Genomic DNA, 18769 nt, shown 5'->3' with positions numbered 1-18769 from the left:
TCTGCAAAGAGGTTTTATAGGAACTTCGCAATAACCATGTTACATGCATCATTATTCCAGTATAATCTTAAGTAACTATTCTCCTTATGGGGATACGACCACTACCTAATACGCGAGTTGTTCTACTCGAAAGGAACAAAATAATGTCAGTGGCTACGATTGGTCGCTTGTTGTGGTTTTTGGCGAGGATTGACTAAAGAGTGAGCTGTAGAAGTGTGGTTCATTCATCCCCTGCTACAATGTTAATGACCGACAGTGAATGCACACACCAGCCGGTTTTTCACTTTGGATGTTGTGGGTTTACCTGTGCGCTTGCGACTGTGCGACGTCTTTGAGAGTGAATAATCTCCTCATTCTCTTGATGCTGCCCACTGTCTGGCTTAGAAGCCTAGTCCCCCTTGATAAAACTGAAATGAGCACTTCGAAATACTACACCTGCCGACGCTTCACGCATCAGCTCCATCCACTCTGGATTTCTCCTCCGGTCTCCGGCTGTTCGTAACGAAGACTGTTCCATGATGTGAAAGACACGGTATGGAGCGAGGCTTTTCTTTATGATGTATCTCAAGTGCTGCAACACATAAAGATCCTTAAAGTAATCAACAACATACTAAATAACCGAATCACTGGTGTTACTTTGCGAAACAAGACACTTGAGTAATGGCCATTCAAATGATCTGGTTCTTGTCTGATTACTTTCCATCTGTGACGTCGCTAACGTCGTAAAGACACAACTGAGAGAGCCTGGATGCATTTATGACGCCGTACGTGAATATCAGTTTCTGATGGAAATTATTTGCATCGAGATAAAAAAACATCGAAATTAAATAATGAGAGTATACACGCCAGTCACAGTACATATGACCTTTTCGTATGCATATCAGTTACGTAAATATTAGTAGTTTACTGCATTTACAGTTTTAATAGTCCATAAAAGTAAAGCAATTAAGCCATGTTAGGAAAGGACACAGAGCACTATTTGGTTGCTGACTTCGTATGCATAAAGTTAGCTTAGAATGAGCGACCGTTACAGGTTCTACCGTTAACGTTTCTGATACTTTTTGGGTCTAACATAAGCTTTCAATTACGCATTCTCTGTGAATGACATATATATACATATCGACAGATTTCCAAGATATTCCAAGTATTACCCCAAATTGGGGCCCACACAGAACGTAGCCTAGTGTAGACTTTAGTCTATAAACGTGATATCGCCTGTCGTTGCAGGTGAAGCGGTTCCGCATGGAGACGAAGGCAGCGAAGACGCTGGGGATCATCGTGGGCGGCTTCATCGTGTGCTGGCTGCCGTTCTTCACGATGTACGTGGTGCGCGCCTTCTGCACCGACGCCGAGTGCATCCCGGCGCCGGTCTTCTCCGTGCTCTTCTGGCTCGGCTACTGCAACTCCGCCATCAACCCCTGCATATACGCGCTCTTCTCCAGAGACTTCAGGTGCGTGCGCCGTCAATGGAGCAATTCTCCGAAGGAGAAATCCATACATACGATCAAAAATGGTGTGTATGTTTTGCACGTTTCCTCCCAAACCACTAGAGCGATTTCAGGCAAACTTTGTACCTATTCTCTTCAGTCCCGAAACCTATTTTCTTCAGTCCCGAACATAAACAAAGAATGGAAAAGATATTTCAGTCACTTTTTTGGTGGAGTTGATCTCAAAGTAGCACAAAAAGCTAATTTTGAAATTTTATTTTAAATAATGTTTGTATAATTGAATGTACACATATGTGTATATTGGTTCTTAACAGAGGAAAAAAATGCCGATCTCGCAGTATTTTCATATTTTTATTTAAAATGAAAAATGTTCACATTACTTCTCCTTTTTATGTACACATTACATTTTATGAACACATTACTTCTCGTGTTTATGGAATTTAGCAAAACAATTGTTTTTTAATATGCACAGATAAACTTTGCACTTTTCACACATTATGCGACAACGTGACTTGCACCCTGGTAGCCGACACCTTGAGGCAGAAATACTCTCAATATATTCAGGAAGGTGGCCAACCCTGCCACATTTGCTTTCTCTAGTTGGCTTTGGCACAATTCATCTTTGCTTTGTGTGGTTTGATGCCCCTCATCTTCATCAGAACTGCTGACACTCTCCTGTGTTACACTCGGAGAAATTTCTTTCAATAGTTCCAGTGAGTCTGCAACTTTTGAAGACTTCACCAAGTGGTGGGCCAAGTGAATTCAGATGTTAATGAAAGACATCCACTTTTGTTTTGGCATCCCTTCTTTTTGACAACACCTTTTCTACATAATCCATGAATTAATAGTGGCACACCAATACGTTCAGGTGGAGGTGGGAGTTCATCAACAGAATCCTCGTCTTCATCTGCCAAGGTACTCAAGTCGCTCGTCTCAAGTAGTTTCACAATTTCATCGTCTGTCAGAGCTGAGAAGTGAAAATTAAATAAAGTGAAGGTAACTGTTGAAGTAATTGATAAAGAAATGAAAGTGAACCTAATAACAAAATTAAAAATTTTAGAGCTTTTACTGAGATTAGTACCCAGGACCTATAAATTACATGTCCATCATGCTACCCGCAACAACCACAACCACTTTCCCCCTACTATACCGTATTAGTAGCTAAACTTTCAGATTTTAATTTAGATTACGTTTTAAGTTACGATTTGGCAGTGAGATCAGTCTTAGCGTTAGTACCACTACATCCTGTGAGCTAAGACCTGATGTACACAAATGTGTACTTCAAATTCAACAGTCGATGTTTGTAAAACTACGAAATTATCTTTTTATTTGAATGCACACATCACTTCCTTGATGTCTTGTTTGGAGCAGGACATGCTCAAAACAGCAATTCAATTTAAAAAAAAACTAATATTGAAACTAAATTTACCTTTCTCGCGTGTCGCAGATGACGCTATCCTTAAGATCGGAAGTTTCAGGATGCGAGAAAACCAGCCAAAACTGACTTGCGCGCGACCTAGTGGCAAAAACAGAGACCGCATGATGTGCACAGTCGTGCACATCAGGTGTCAATTCGGTAAAACGACACTTGGCAGGATGGCACTACAAATACCTGATGTGCACATAGGTGTACGTCGGGACTGAAGAACCTATAGTGCCAGGTAAGAATCGCTAGGGAGGAGGGGGGGGGGGGGAGGAGGAGGTAAGAACCACCTGTATATCACAGTTCAGGAGATACGACGTCATAAATAATGACATGCGTGATAAACACCCGCCTCATACACGACGCTTTAAATGAGTTACTTCTGTGCTACTATCTGTATTCTGAGTAAACTTCTAAGGTAGTATCCACATACGTCGCTAAATGCACCTACAAAAGTGCGTTAAGATACCACACATAGTTCACAGATACTTCATAAACAATGAGATGCGTGAAAAACTGCCACATCATGTATGACTTTTAAATTTATGGCCCCTTTGCTACCAACCCCATTCTCAATAAATATTGCAGATAGTATCCACATACGCCGCTGAATGTATCTACAAAATTGTATTGACAGATTAGGAGATGTGTCATCAACACTGGAAAACATGGTAAAATGCCACATCATGCATGGAGTGTTAATACATTTTCTCTTTACTAATAAAACACTATTACTGTCGAGTCAGGTTAAGGAAATCCCTGACATCCGGTAGCGCTTTTGAGAGCTTTCAACTGCAAAGTGCAAACGGCTTTGGGTGAAAACGCCGTGAAGCAGCGTACAGTAACTGTCCAGGGTCATATTTCTTAATTTGGATGCTGTACTTCTACATTTGTACATTATTCGTATCTTTTGTATTACTGCTTCATAATTTCAAAGGTGTTTCAACGAATAGATGAAAATGGACTTGTTTCGATACTTCACCATAAACATAGTTAATTTTTTTGTTTTTATTTCTAACAGGAAATTTGGCAAAACGAATACCCGGGCAATGCCGGGTTTGTCAGCTATTTATTGATAAGTGTTGACTTCACCTTGATCCTTAATTTCTCAGTCCTTACGCCATCATCCATTGAAAAAGCAAATCCTTAATAATGTCAGATTAGGTTTGATGATGAAGAACGAAACCGACGCTTCATCTTCATCTTCTCTTCAGGTATTAGGCAGGAATTTCTTGTTACGGTACCCATTACAGTCGGGGTCTTCCTCTGTCTCTCTTCTCCTATGGCACTTATAATTTCTTGCCTTTAAGGGAAGTCTCTCACTCTCCATTCTTTGTAGTTGTTCGTTCCATTTTCTTCTGTTATCTCGAATTTTATCATTCAGGTTAAAGATTTGCAGTTCTCCTCTAATATCTTGATTTTTTAGCCTGTCTTCTCTTGTGCAACCTTTAGCACCTCTAAGGAATTTAATTTGTTGTGCCTGAATCCAGATTTCTTGCTTCTTGGTAATCACCCAGGTCTCACTTCTATAGAGCGGTGTGGGATCTGCAACAGTTTTGTAAGATTTAATTTGACTGTTTTTCCTGGTTTTGTTTATTAAGTTTCTTTTAATTGTTCCACATATCCGGCTGGATTTACTAAGCTTAATTTCAATATCTCTGCTGTAGCCATATGTCATTTCAAGTCCGAGGTAATTGAAATGGTTTACTTGCCCTAAAATCTTCTGATCTGTCACTATTTTGGTTCTGATTGGTTCTTTCACCACGAAGGCCATTGTCTTAGTTCTTTCTTTTGAAATTTCCATGCTAAATTTTGGACTTATTTGTTTTAGCAAGTAGATTCCTTTCTGAAGGTCATCTTTATCTGCTAGGATTACTTCATCATCAGCATATAGCAAATTATTTAAAAGAATGTTCCTATCTAGGAAGATGCATTTCTGAAATTCTGAATTCCGTATGTGTGTTATTTCATTAATACAGATGTTGAACAAAGTTAGACAAATGCAGCAGCCTTGTCGTACCCTTTTCTTATTTGGTATCTCTTTAGTTATTCTATCGGTATTTGTGTCTTGATATAAACTTTTTATCTCATTTACTAGGTGCTTTGTATAGCCGCTATTCATCATTATTTCCCAAAGCTTCTGTCTTTTGACGTTGTCAAGAGCTATTTTAAAGTCAATAAAAGCAATATATGTTTCTTTATTATACTCTTTCCGTTTTTGTATTATTTGCTGTCGAATAAAAACTGCATCTATTGCGGAGCGTCCTTTCCTAAAACCAATTAATTCCTCATGCAGTACTGCTTCTGCTATGTTTGTAACTCTTGTATTTAAAATCTTAGCATACACCTTGTATGCTGAGTCCAGTAAACTTATTCCTCAGTAATTACAGCATAAACTTTGATCTTCTTTTTTAAAACTAGATATCACTGTAGCTGTTTTCCAATCTTTGGGAATACTCTTCTTCTTCTAACATTCGTTTAAGAGATGTAGCAGTCGTTGGTGTAGCACCATTCCTCCATTTTTTAATAATTCAGCATTAATGCTGTCTATTCGTGTTGCTTTTCTGTTCTTAAGTGATGTTAGTGCAGATGTTTATTCGTCAGACTGTCTTTCATCTAATCCTTTCTCGTCTAGTTATTCAATTTCAGTTTCTTGTGCTGTATGATCATACTACAATTCGCTGTAATGATTTATCCACTGTTCTACTTCAGTACTATTTACTTGTATCTTCTCTCTTTCTGTTGTGTTTAAGGTTTTTAAAGCCTTGTATGCCATTTGTTGTCTTCCGTGGATATCATGTTCGATATTAAAAATAAACCTATTCCAGTGATCCTGATGTGCTTTCCTTGCTACGCATTTAGCTTTATTTCTTTTCTCCATATAGTATTGTTTGTTCTCAATAGTGGGGTTGCTTAAGTATTTTATGTATGCATCCAGTTTTTCTTTGACAGCTTTCATTATATCCTCATTCAAAATTTTTAGGCCTTTTCTTTTCCGTATTATTCTCTTTTTACCGAGAGCTTCTCCTGCTACTCTGCATACAGTATTCTTCAGAGTTTGCCATTCTTCTTCTATATCGTCTTTAGTTTTTAAGTTTGCTAGTTCTTCATTAAATCTCCTTTGGTACAGGTGTCTGATACTGTCCTCTTCAAGCAAGTATACCTTATAAACGCTATGATCTTGTTGGTTTGTTACTTGTTTGATTATTTTCTTCCATTTTGTAAAATGATCTGTTCTTGAGATTAGTAAGAAATGATCTGATCCTATTTCTTGTTTTCTATAAACTCTCGTATCCCTTACTTGGTCCGCTAGCTTATCATTTACTAAGATGTAGTCTATTATTGATCTAAGACCTCTGCTGGCCCAAGTATACTTGTGTACATTCTTTTTCTTAAAAAGTGAGTTTGTGATTTTTAAGTGGCAAAATCTCTTAGTAATTTTCCATTTTCATTACACATGGGTTCTCCAAACTGACTTATAACGTTTGTTGCTGGGATATTTCCTATTCTGCATTGAAATCATCCATCATATTAATCTGACCAGTAGCATTGTATTTACTCAGAGTCTTCTGCAGTTCTTCGTATAAGCTTTCAGACTCGTCTTTCTCCCCTTCTTCAGATGCGTATACACTGATAAAGTTGGCGTTACCCCTTATCAGTTTCAACATCACTGTAAGTATTCTTTCACTTATGTATGTACAATCTTGAATGTCTTTTTCCCATTTTTTATGCAGGATTAGTGCTACACCTTTGCTTGCTCTTTTATGTTGTTCAACACCACTACAGAACATAATGTAAGCCCCTACATATTTATTTCCTCTTAAGTTCTTTTTAGTTTCTGTGAATGCTACAGCATCGATATTCATGTCGCTTAGTATATTTACTAGTTCTACCTCCTTTTGGAAAATTCCTCTCGCATTCCAGATTGCTACTTTGATGTGTCCATTTATCCATTTTCGTTTGTCCTTTTTCATAGCCTTGTCATTTACCTTTGAGACCTTCTTGTTTCCAAGGATCCTTTGGGTACTGGGAGTAGTCTGTGTCTTCTGAGAGTTGGTTACCAGCCATCTGCTCAACTCCCTTCTAGGAAGACCAGGATTTTCTTTCTGGTTTACCTCCTTTAGCCGATATGTTCCGGTTATTTAAAGGCGCCGGAAATAAGTTCGCCTTTCATCTCCTCCCATCTTTGTAGCCTGTATCTGTTGTGTGTCATACATTGTCTAGGGGTCTCGCGATTCGTGCCTTCTAGGATGTGGGAGTAGGGTTTGTTGGCAGAGCTGCATTGAAATCCTTAGGTCTGATTGATTTTCCAAATTTCAGTGGACCTTTCCCACAGTTTTGTTCCTGCAAACAGGAACTGGCAGCCTGAGCAGACTCTGGGGTCGTTTGCAAAGCTTTGATTGTTGGAAAATAGAAAAGAGAAATGAAATACACCCCCAGGCCTCGAAACCTAATACCATTGGGGACGAAAGAGTATGTTGGCCAAGGGAGGCCGATAGGAAAGAAAGGTTTCTTCTGTTTTCACAAGTAAGTGGAAGCAATGTCAGACACAGCTGAGGCCCCATGTGGTTGCCACCCACATAATCTCAAGACAGGAGCCCCCTGGGGGGGACTACTCTTTGTTTGTAATCTCACCAACTGACCTGTCTTGCATGGATGACCCTACCGGGAGTATAGCTCCTGCCAGTGTAGCTCAGTGGATCACTGATACAAACCTCTCCGCCAACGTTAAGGTGGTAGTCCTGGGGAAATACGCTATATCGGAAAATATCTATAAGTTGTTGTTACATCTGCAACTATCATTATTATTATTACAAGGGGCGCTCAAGAGAAACTCAGCTCTCTGCTTGGAATTACTTCTGTTACAGACGTCATTTTGAAAGCTACGTATAGCGCCGCCACCTGTAGGAACTTCATGAAACTATAGGGGTTGAAGGGAGAATATTGCACGATGTCCTACAACAAGTTCAACATATTCTAACCAAAATCGGGCGAGAAAGAAAACTGTAGAATTACTTATGCAACGCCCCTCGTATTATTATTGTTTTTATTAGTATTATTAGTGACAGCTTTTTTTTACTCTTGATGGTATCTAGTTTCGAATACCTGTGTCCACTTTCAAACGACTCTTATCGTAAGAGTAAGGTGATGCTTACGACATGGATGGTTTGAAAATGGACACATAGGTGTCCGAAACTACACTACTGCCCATTAAAATTGCTACACCAGGAAGATGACGTGCTACAGACGCGAAATTCAACAGACAGGAAAAAGATGCTGTGATATGCAAATGGTTAGCTTTTCCGAGCATTCACACAAGTTTGGCGCCGGTGGCGATACCTACAACGTACTGACATGAGGAAAGTTTCCAACCGATTTCTCATACACAAACAGCAGTTGACCGGCGTTGCCTGGTGAAACGTTATTGTGATGCCTCGTGTAAGGAGGAGAAATGCGTACCATCACGTTTCCGACTTTGATAAAGGTCGGATTGAAGCCTCTAGCGATTGTGGTTTATCGTATTGCGACATTGCTGCTCGCATTGATCGAGATACAATGACTGATAACAGAATATGGAATCGGTGGGTTGAGGAGGGTAATACGGAACGCCGTGCTAGATCCCAACGGCCTCATATCACTAGCAGTCGAGATGACAGACATCTTATCCGCATGGCTGTAACGGATCGTGCAGCCACGTCTCGATCCCTGAGTCAACATATGGGGACGTTTGCAAGACAACAACCATCTGCACGAACAGTTCGACGACGTTTGCAGCAGCATGGACTATCAGCTCGGAGACCATGGCTGCGGTTACCCTTGACGCTGCATCACAGACAGGAGCGCCTGCGATGGTGTACTCAACGACAAACCTGGGTGCACGAATGGCAAAACGTAACTTTTTCGGATGAATCCTGGTTCTGTTTACAGCATCATGATGGTCGCACCCGTGTTTGGTGACATCGCGGTGAACGCACATTGGAAGCGTATATTCGTCATCGCAATGCTGGTGTATCACCCGGCGTGATGGTCTGAGGTGCCATTGGTTACACGTCTCGATTACCTCTTTTTCGCATTGACGGCACTTTGAAACAGTGGACGTTACATTTCAGATGTGTTACGAACCGTGGCTCTACTCTTCATTCGATCCCTGCTTAACCCTACATTTCAGCAGGATAATGCACGACCGGATGTACGGGCCTTTCTGGATACAGAAAATGTTCAACTGCTGCCCTGGGCAGCACATTCTCCAGATCTCTCACCAATTGATAACGTCTGGTCAACGGTGGCCGAGCAACTGGCTCGTCACAATATGCCCGTCACTACTCGTGATGAACTGTGGTATCGTGTTGAAGCTGAATAGGCAGCTGTACCTGTACACGCCATCCAAGCTCTGTTTGACTCAATGCGCAGGCGTATCAAGGCCGTTATTACGGCCAGAGGTGGTTGTTCTGTGTACTGATTTCTCAGGATCTATGCACCCAAATTGCGTGAAAATGTAACCACATGTCAGTTCTTGTATTATATTTGTCCAATGAACACCCGTTTATCATCCGCATTTCTTCTTGGTGTAGCAATTTTAATTGCCAGTAGTGTAGGTATCATCAACAAATTAAAAAAAAAATTGCGAATCTACTGTTCACATGCAGCATGCTGTAAGTTCGTAGATGCTCAATTTATTTTGCTGCTGCTTTTCTTATTGTAAACATTGTTGTTTCTTAGGTAAGTGTGATGAATAAAATACTGTATGTGTGAAACAATGGTGAGATGTAAGAGAGGACCTTAAGGCCGTAATGTGATCGGTTTAATTAAATAAATACATCGGAACTGATGTTGGCCAAGGTACCTGAGCACTGTGGGCGCTTGAAGCCGATCGTAAAGGAGTCGTTCCTCGACCATAGACAGTGAATTTAGAAGACAAATTGGTTGATAAGTTTTGGGTTCTGACAGATATTCATCCATGTTCTTTTTTTTTTCAATATTATCTGTATTCACCACCTTCATGGCTGCGGGCAGTGTCCCAACCGAAGGGGTCAGTAATGATGGAGGAGGACGGGTGGGGAGAATTTCAGTTGTGGCGTCTGCTGGAGCAGGTGGCGCTTGCCTGACAGGTTCGCCTTCACGCGCATACTCTGCCGCTGCGCCGGCGGCCGCGGCGGCTGGGGGCGGCGCGCTGCGAGCCCCGGCGGTGCGTGGGCGGCGCGGCGGGGCTCCGACGGCTCCACCATAGGTCTGCGGCGGTCCGGAGCGCGCATCGAGAGGCGACACAGGTGGGCCACTGGTTTTGTGTGTGTGCGTGTGTGTGTGGGCTGTACAGGCTGCTACGAGCAACACCAGCAGCCGAGGCGAGTGTACCGGGTGCCGGAGAGTGGCTGAGAAATGGGGACACGAAGATTTGCGGACATCACCTTTGCCAGGCAATTTGGATACCCATCCCTAGGGACGAAGGTAGGCCTTCCTCGAGCTCACGGTGTCCGGAAATCTCCGCTTTCGAGTCACCGAGCCCGTGTCTTTCCTGACACGGCCAGTACATATGGGGCCTTCACTCTTTCAGTATTTATTAAAAATGCTGTACTGTCAGTCCTTCAATACACAAGGTGTTAGGAAATTCCCCTTACAATCTTCTAGGTGTTGTGCAGGAGAGTGAGCGTATAGTACCGGGTGATCAAAAAGTCAGTATACGTTTGAAAACTGAATCAATCACGGAATAATATAGATAGAGAGGTACAAATTGACACACATGCTTGGAATGACATGGCGTTTTATTAGAAGCAAAAAAATACAAACGTTCAAAAATTGTCGGACAGATGGCGCTTCATCTGATTAGAATAGCAATAATCAGCGTAACATAGTAAGACAAAGCAAAGATGATGTTCTTCACAGGAAATGCTCAATATGTCCACCATCATTCGTCAACAATAGTAATTGAGGAATAATGTTGTGAACAGCACTGTAAAGCATGTCCGGAGTTTTGGTGAGGCATTGGCATCGGATGTTGTCTTTCAGCATCCCTGGAGATGTCGGTCGATCACGATACACCTACGACTTCAGGTAACCCCAAAGCCAATAATCGAACGGACTGAGGTCTGGGGACCTGGGAGGCCAAGCATGACGAAAGTGGCAGCTGAGCACACGATCATCAGCAAACGACGCGCGCAGGAGATCTTTCACGCGTCTAGCAGTATGGGGTGGAGCGCCCTCCTGCATAAACATCGTACGTTCCAGCAGGTGTTTATCAGCCAGGCTGGGGTGGTGCGATTCTGTAACATACCTCTCACCCGTCACGGTAGCAGTTTTTCTGTCCTGCGCCATCTGTCGGACATTTTGTGAACTCTGTTTTTTTTTTCCTAATAAAACCCCATGTCATTCCAAGAATGTGTGTCAATTTTTAACCTCTCTATCTACATTATTCCGTGGTTTATTAAGTTTTCAAATCTATACTGTCTTTTTGATCACCCCGTATTTTGAATTGGAACCCATGTTCGGAAACGTACAGTTTCCTCGCTACAACCATTTGAAAACGTGTTGGTAACGCGACCACTTGTGCAAGCAATTAATTTGGCATGAACTAGTACATTGTTCATTTTACAATTCCACTCACTTATAGCCAAAGGAAGGGGTGTTGCACTCGTTTACGGTTTGTCTTCAACGCGATGCAGTGCGGCCTCTTCCATTTCGGGTGTGGGGCTTCTCTTTGGAGTACCGCAGTCACGTCTGCTGACGGTGAAGGTAACCTTTCTCGAAGCCGTTACGCATTTGTGGCGGAAAGGGTATGCGATGAAGTCGGATGTTATGGAGAAAGATATTGATAAAGACAACGAGCAGGTCTTTCACTATCGTGTAGCTCACCATTCAGAAGGATCTTGTCGGTGTATTTTGCAAACATGTACTCAACCATGTTGCTCAAGCACTCACAGACACATAAATGAGGATCGATCCACGTCATAGACGTAGGACAGTTCCAACGTAAGCACCTCCCAGCATGAATACCTTGCTGCATACCTACCTAGCAAATATATGTTCAAACGCTTGTAGCACGGAAACGGTGATTCCAGAGCACTGGTTCCTGCTCAAAATGTTATGTGCCCACTCCTCTCTACAAGTCCTAGAAATCTGTAGCAGGAATTTTCGAACACTCTGTATTCAAGGCACCATCAATAGTTATGTCTGTATTTTCATTTTAAGTCAAGATGTCAACCGATTAAGCTTTTTCATTATTTTGTTAACACGCTGTTAATGTGCACACAGAATACCAAAGTAGTAAAATGGTCACTCCATAGTTTCTACCACGGATAAGGTTGGGTTCCAAAGACGGCGGCAGCTACACAAAATTAGTCCATATAAAAGAACACTTACTTATTGTAACTAACACACAGGGTGATTTACCTACGCCTATCGATTCCATTTTATGAAACCCGCACTGTTATATCTAGCCTTCAGAAACCAGGCACGAGATTTTCAAATTGCCTCACTCGCTAAGCGCAAACTATTAGTCCTACGAAAAAAAAAAAAAAACGCACAGGATCTTACTGTAGAAAATGTAGTGAAAGACTGGGATATGTTTTCACTAAAGGCCATAGTTTTTTTGTTATTCAAGAAAAACGTACAGAAGTTACCTACAAACGCACCCCTATTCCCACACTCAGCTCCCACTGGTCTGGATTTATAGTATGTTGTTCATGGCACTGCCCCCTACCACTGTAACATAATTTGTTATTGCGCGAATTATTTGCCACATTCGACCAATTTTTGTCTTCACTGACTGACCTTATTAAGCTACCGATTTAGTCGGGCACTTACAAATCTTGGACGTTTAAAAGGTTTCACTTGCTCCAAGATTTTATTATTCAAAAGTAATTTAGATCTTACTAATTGCCTGCCATGAAATGTCATTGTACTTCCGTTTTATCTAACTAAAATGTTGGGTTGTAATTTGAGGCTATCTGCTGCAACTTATAGACTCCCATCTGAAGGTCATCTAAATTCTTTGTAATCAGAGTGACCTCGTTCAGCCATGATATTTCATATGCTTTCTCTACTAACATTATCGAAAGCTTTCTCAAAATCCAAAAAAGCGAGATGGGTTTCCTTACTGAAATGTCATCTCTTTTCTATAACTTGTCGCAGTCTAAAAACATCGTCAATAGTTGATCGCCATTTTCTAAAACCTGATTGTTCTTCAGATATTAACTTCTCCGTGACACCTTTAAGTTTTGAAATCAGGATTTTGGCATATAATTTATAGGCTGAATCCAGGAGGCTGTAAAGGTACTACATTTATTTTATCGCATTTTTTAAAGAGAGATATTGCTTTGGCTCTCAGCCAATCTTTTGTTGTCTTCTTATTTCTCCAACATTGATTAAATTTGTGAAGAAGTCTGAAAGGCAGGCATAGCCCTCCATATTTCGGCAGTTCTATATTAATTTCATCTAAACCAGTGGCTTCCCTATTTTTGCAGCTTTTGGAGCTCAGTGTTCCCTCATATCAGTATCGTCCAGACCTTTTGGTCATTTAGTTCAGGTAATGTCCATCATACCACAATTTCTGTACTATATTATTAACTCGTATACGATCATTTTCTTGTCTGATGAGTAATTTCATCACTTTATGAACGACAGTTTGTCTGCCATGCACTATATTGCTAATAATAGTCCCCATGATTCTACGTGCCGTTTTCGAGTTATGTACTTCGCATTATTTCTCTTCTCTTTATATACATTACATTTCTCATTAGTGGGATTTTTTAAGTAGATCTTGAAAGCTTATTGTTTTTCTTTAATTGCTTTTTCAATATCTGGCGTCCAAACTGTTACTCCTCTACGTTTCCTGCATTTTATTTTCTTCTCCAGAAACTCTTACCCATCTTAAACACGGCTGTTTTTAAGTTTTTGCATTCTTCTTCCAAGTCTCCTTTGTCATCCGCTTTTGACAGAGATCTCTTATGCTACAGTCTTCTAAAGGATGAACTTTAAGAAATTGTTCTTCGTTTTGATCCTTAATTGTTTTCTTCGGTTTTCTCCGTTTTGCATAGATATGAATTATAGACACGAATTAGAGGTTATCTCATCCAATATCCACTCCTCGATCAACTCAAACCATCATTTATTATTATATAATCTATAACATACCAATATCCTCTTGCTGACCACGGAAATTTGTGTATGTTTCCTTTTCTAAAGAAATTATTGATAATTTTTAAATTAATAATGGTGGAAAAATCTCTGAGTATTTGCCATTTTCATTAACAAATTTTCTCAAATGCACCTACTATTTTTGGAGTTGGTATATTTCCGTTTCTAGCATTGTGGTCTCCCATAAATTAAGTCTGATCTTTATTGTATCTGTTTAATATCACTTTAACTCTTTGGAAAACTCTTCGATTCATCAAGTTTTCCTTCTTCTAGCGCATTAGTTGCAGATTTCCGAACTTAATTAACCCATTTTCTCTTGTTCCTGTTTCTTGCTCATGTCGTATTCCCTTCAATCCGTCCTGTTTTCGACGCTAGATTGAGTACTGCAAGTACGCTTTTGAGTTCCTGAATGGGGCACTGGCCCATTGCAGTTAAGACTTGTGATGGGATTGCTATTTCTGGGCTTTACCATCCACAGCTCGTAATGCACATAAGTGTGTATGGGAGGAGGCTACTTTTATAACTTTTTCTTGAATGAGTCGAAAACTGGCCTCAACTAAAACGTATCCCAAAACAAAATGAAAAATGTCAGTTCATTATGTCTCTGGCATTAATAGTTTGCGCCTAGCGAGCGAGAGAATATGAAAACCTCGTTCGTGATTTTTGAAACTCCCATATTGGAGGTTGCATAAAACTACATTGGAGGGGGTAGTTCAGTCACACTGTATACCTTAACCTACTGTTTTAACGCATTTAATCTGTACAGACGCACCACTGGGTCCATAACTCGTAATCATTTCTAGTAGTAAACACATGATACCCCTTTCACCCGCTAGTTCTCCAAGTTGAATGATATCGTCATTGCATCTAATTGGCGACCAGTAGGGTGTGTCAATGAAGCCTGGCCACTGCGGAAGGTCTCTTTGGACTACCACTAAGCTCACGCTGCTGCTGACCTCGCCTTAATGTATGCTACGCCGGACGCTGCTGCCATGGAGGGGAGGCCTACGCGGCGGGGTAATGGTGTGGGTCACAACATAACATATACCGCGGCCTAAGAAAAATTGTTAAAGACGTTATGAGAAGCTATAGAGAAAGAAAATGTGTTGATTAGAGAGGAAATTACAGTTGGAGAAGGTTGGGAGTAACTAAAATTTCTAATGAGAAGAACGTCATTTGATGACGCTCACTGTTTTAATGTCATCAATCACGTCATGAAAACCTGAAATACAGTTATATCTCCGATGCAGTAATGTATTTAGTTAATGGAAAAAATGTAAAGACGCTTTTTTTTGTTTTGTGCTTGTTGTTTCGTATGGCATGAAGGTCCATTCAACAAAAATAAATGAATGCAGGCAAAATTCTTGAATGAATAGGGATTTTGAATTTGATCAGTGCCTAAATAAGCATTCCTACAGCTAGGTGTCTACATTCCATCACAATTTGTGATAATTTAGTGACACTGATTGACTACATAAATACGACATACTGTTCTAAATGGAAGCAGTATTCCACAACTGCAATGTGGAATATTATGTTACCTAATTTGATAAGATAAAAATGTGTTTTAGTATTTAAAATGAATGAAATGCCACAGAGAGACATTTGCAAACCACATTCCAAAATGTTAACGGTAATTATTATTGCAAAAAATTAAACTACCTAAGAATTTTTAATAGTATTTTCTATTTAAAAAAATTCAGCCTGAGAAAGCAGATTTTTATGTTGATTTAAATATGTAGTACGAAGTCATGAATGGAAGCATATACTGCTATTTCAGGCATATTCTGAGGCCCAACAACATTTTTTTCGTGTTTGTAGACTAGGAAACACCGACTATTATTTGAACCACGTTACGTTTTTCACGCTGAATACCACCATGTTCTCCCCTTGCTTCGGAAGTAAAGTAAGTACTGGAATTTGTGTTTCTGCCAGCGCACCCTTAATTGGTTGTGCCCGCAAATCTCCGGTGTTCACAAATCTCCATGCCTGTGTATCTCCTGGCGCTGGCTACACTGGCTAACATTCAGCTTTGAGAAGGTCGGTTTCACAGCAGCGCATCCCGTAGTTATTCAGTGTGAAATTGTGTTCAACTATACTAGGCTCTAATAAGTTAGCCTAAACACATAAAGAGAAAAGTTTAAAAAATCGGCGGAATGGTATGCTTTCGGGGATTCACGTGAATTGTTGATTTCACTTTTCTGCACATTTCTACTACCAACGTAGTCAGCTTCTTCAGATATTGCCAGGTGTGTTGTTATACGTCGTTGATGCTTGGACGCTAATCATACTGTAAACTAATGTTGGTCTCGCGCCGCTATTTATGCCTGAGTTCGACTCTCGGAGAGCGCAGCGCCCCCTCAGTCACGTTTAGTGTCCATTCTCTGATCATTACCCAGCTGTGGAGGAAGTGATTGTTGGCGAGATGTTAATAAATTGAGAGCCGTACCCCAAGCCTTGAGTAAATTCAATTCTACGTCCCAATTTATTAGGTTTTGTGAGATTATTATTTCGATAGACTCCTTAATAACACTGCGACGATATTAGTCTTGTTGTATTTTATTTCATGATTACAGTCGAGGGGCTGCTCGGCAACAGCTTATTTCTTAGAATGTTTTAATCAGATGTGTCGCTGTTGTCCCTGACAGTTCCTCTCGACGGCTCCAGCAGTCTGGACCACGTAACACCTGCCACATACAAATAGAATGAGGTACACACCCAACTTTCGGAGACCTAGAAAGTCTTTATTATTACAGAGCAGATCTTTCATCTTCGCTGACGAGAGCGAAATACAGTGGATGTCACGTTTCCGCAGGAGTCTATGGATTTCTCTGAATATCGGGACATTTAAGCTAGGCTTGGGATTCAGCATACTATTTATCAAGATCTTTTAGTATATGTGAACAGTCTGAGCTGGAAAACGCTAACGAAATGTGCATTTCGCGGAACGACGTTGCAGCCCCTGAGAAACAAATGAGCATCCTATCATCATTAAAGCGGCATAGCCGGCACCGGGTGTCGAACTCGGGTGTCAACAGCGGCGTGACATCAGTTGTACTTCGCAGTGTAGTTGGAGCCCTAGGAGCGAGTACGCATAACAGTAAGACAGCTCGTAGGAGCTGAAAAAGACCATTGAACCAGTTGTCCAAATACAAGGGCTATTTATAAAGTAACTTCCGATAGTCCATTTTCGTTTTATAAGTTTCATTTTTACTTGGAGCGTGGGCCAGCCCAGCTCGAAACTGATAATGAGACCTTGAGATGTGTCTCGGTGCACCATAGACGTACTGGTGCGTGTATTCGGAAAGTAAGGTCTGATCGGTCGCGAAATGGGAACCACAATGAAAATAAAATTTTTTTTATTCGGAATAGTTAGCCACAACTTCCAGCTACCTATCTAAAAAGTAGCCACTCTTACTTAGACATTCGTCGTAGCGATGTACAAACTTTCCAGTATCCCAGTCACAGAAAGCAGCCGCCTGTGCTTTCCGCCAATTGTCTATGGCGGTGTGCCTTTCGTTGTATTTACCAATATGTGGTATTTGTAGCCAGCCGTTCATGTGAGCAGAGATGGATATCGGAGGGAACCAATTAAGGGCTGTATTTTGGGTCATCAAACACTTCCCATCGAAAACGCTGCAGGAGCGTCTCCATTGCCCCCGCAGAATGCGGCTGAGAATTCTCTTGAAGAGCGCTGATGACCTCGATGTTGAGCGCCCATAAGCCCCAACACCACTCTTGAAGAAAGAAACGCATGAAATTTGTGTTATGTGGGTTGCATAGCTATAGGTGAAATCTCTCACCAGACCCATATACTTGACGGGAGACACCGTTGTTTTAGGAATTTCTACGTGATCACTTTGCAGTCTGCACTGAAAAGAGCGACGTAAAGCGATCGATAGGCACACTAAAGACACGGCGCAACACATCTATGCAAAGCTACATCGGACTTTCACAGTGGTTTCCATTTCACGCAAAATCCGAATACACCTCGTAGGACAGCGAGATTGTCTACTGCATCAGCATTCCAGTTTGAAATTCAGCTTGTAAGAGTACCGACAATGTATTGTTTCAGTGTGATTTTGGCGGAGTTTGAATAAGAAGAATGGGGGAGTGCTCCTGAATTCTCAGATAATTGATCCTATTTTAGGGAAGATTTCGGCGCAGTTTAAGTGGAGCACTAGCTGTCAGGAGGAGACTGAAAATCTAGACAGTGTGACAAGTTGGCGAGAGGTGAAGAGGATAATTATTGTAAAGTCAGGGATTTTCATTGCCCTAAGTTCGAAGTTCCCGTCAAGCTTATACAGGGTATCCAGAAAAGGGCTCCCTGATTTCAAATTTAAATATCTCGAAAACAAAGATCGATAGAGGACTGCAGTAAACGGTATGTTTATTGTGAAAGCTGTAAGAAGTTTATACAGCAGTTTGAAATAATAGTTACAAAAGCTGCTAACAGATGGCGCTGTACGCTGTACAGCTCATATCAGCTTACATAAGTGAAATAATCGTATGAAAACAATCTTTGCAAACAATCACATCACAATGTTTTCAAAATGTTCACCATTGGCACTACAGAGGTGGCGCAAACGAAGAATGAAATTCGCCATCACATTTCGTAGTGTCTCAACCGAAATGGATTCACATGCCACAGAGATCGCAGATTCAAGCTCGTCCAGCGTGGCGGGATGCTTCGGGTAGACCATGTCTTTCACTGTGCCCCACAAAAAAAGTCACAAGGAGTCAAATCCGTCGTATATGGAGGCCAATC

At 41.1% G+C, this 18769-nt stretch overlaps 1 protein-coding gene across 1 annotated transcript in view; it reads left to right on the top strand.

The window, feature by feature from the left end:
• The window catches only part of LOC124606375 (probable G-protein coupled receptor No9), a 214184-nt gene extending 211976 nt beyond the window's left edge, over window positions 1-2208 (top strand). Inside the window, exons 4-5 of the mRNA XM_047138358.1 lie at window positions 1228-1451; window positions 2157-2208. Coding sequence (XP_046994314.1) covers window positions 1228-1451; window positions 2157-2208 — 276 coding nt within the window. The remainder of the gene's footprint in view (window positions 1-1227; window positions 1452-2156) is intronic.
• Window positions 2209-18769: the final 16561 nt, after the last annotated feature.

Source organism: Schistocerca americana, chromosome 3, assembly GCF_021461395.2.
Source record: "Schistocerca americana isolate TAMUIC-IGC-003095 chromosome 3, iqSchAmer2.1, whole genome shotgun sequence".
Lineage (NCBI taxonomy): Eukaryota > Metazoa > Arthropoda > Insecta > Orthoptera > Acrididae > Schistocerca > Schistocerca americana.
The sequence above is the reverse complement of the archived record's forward strand: the minus strand, read 5'-3'. Positions and strand labels throughout refer to the sequence as shown.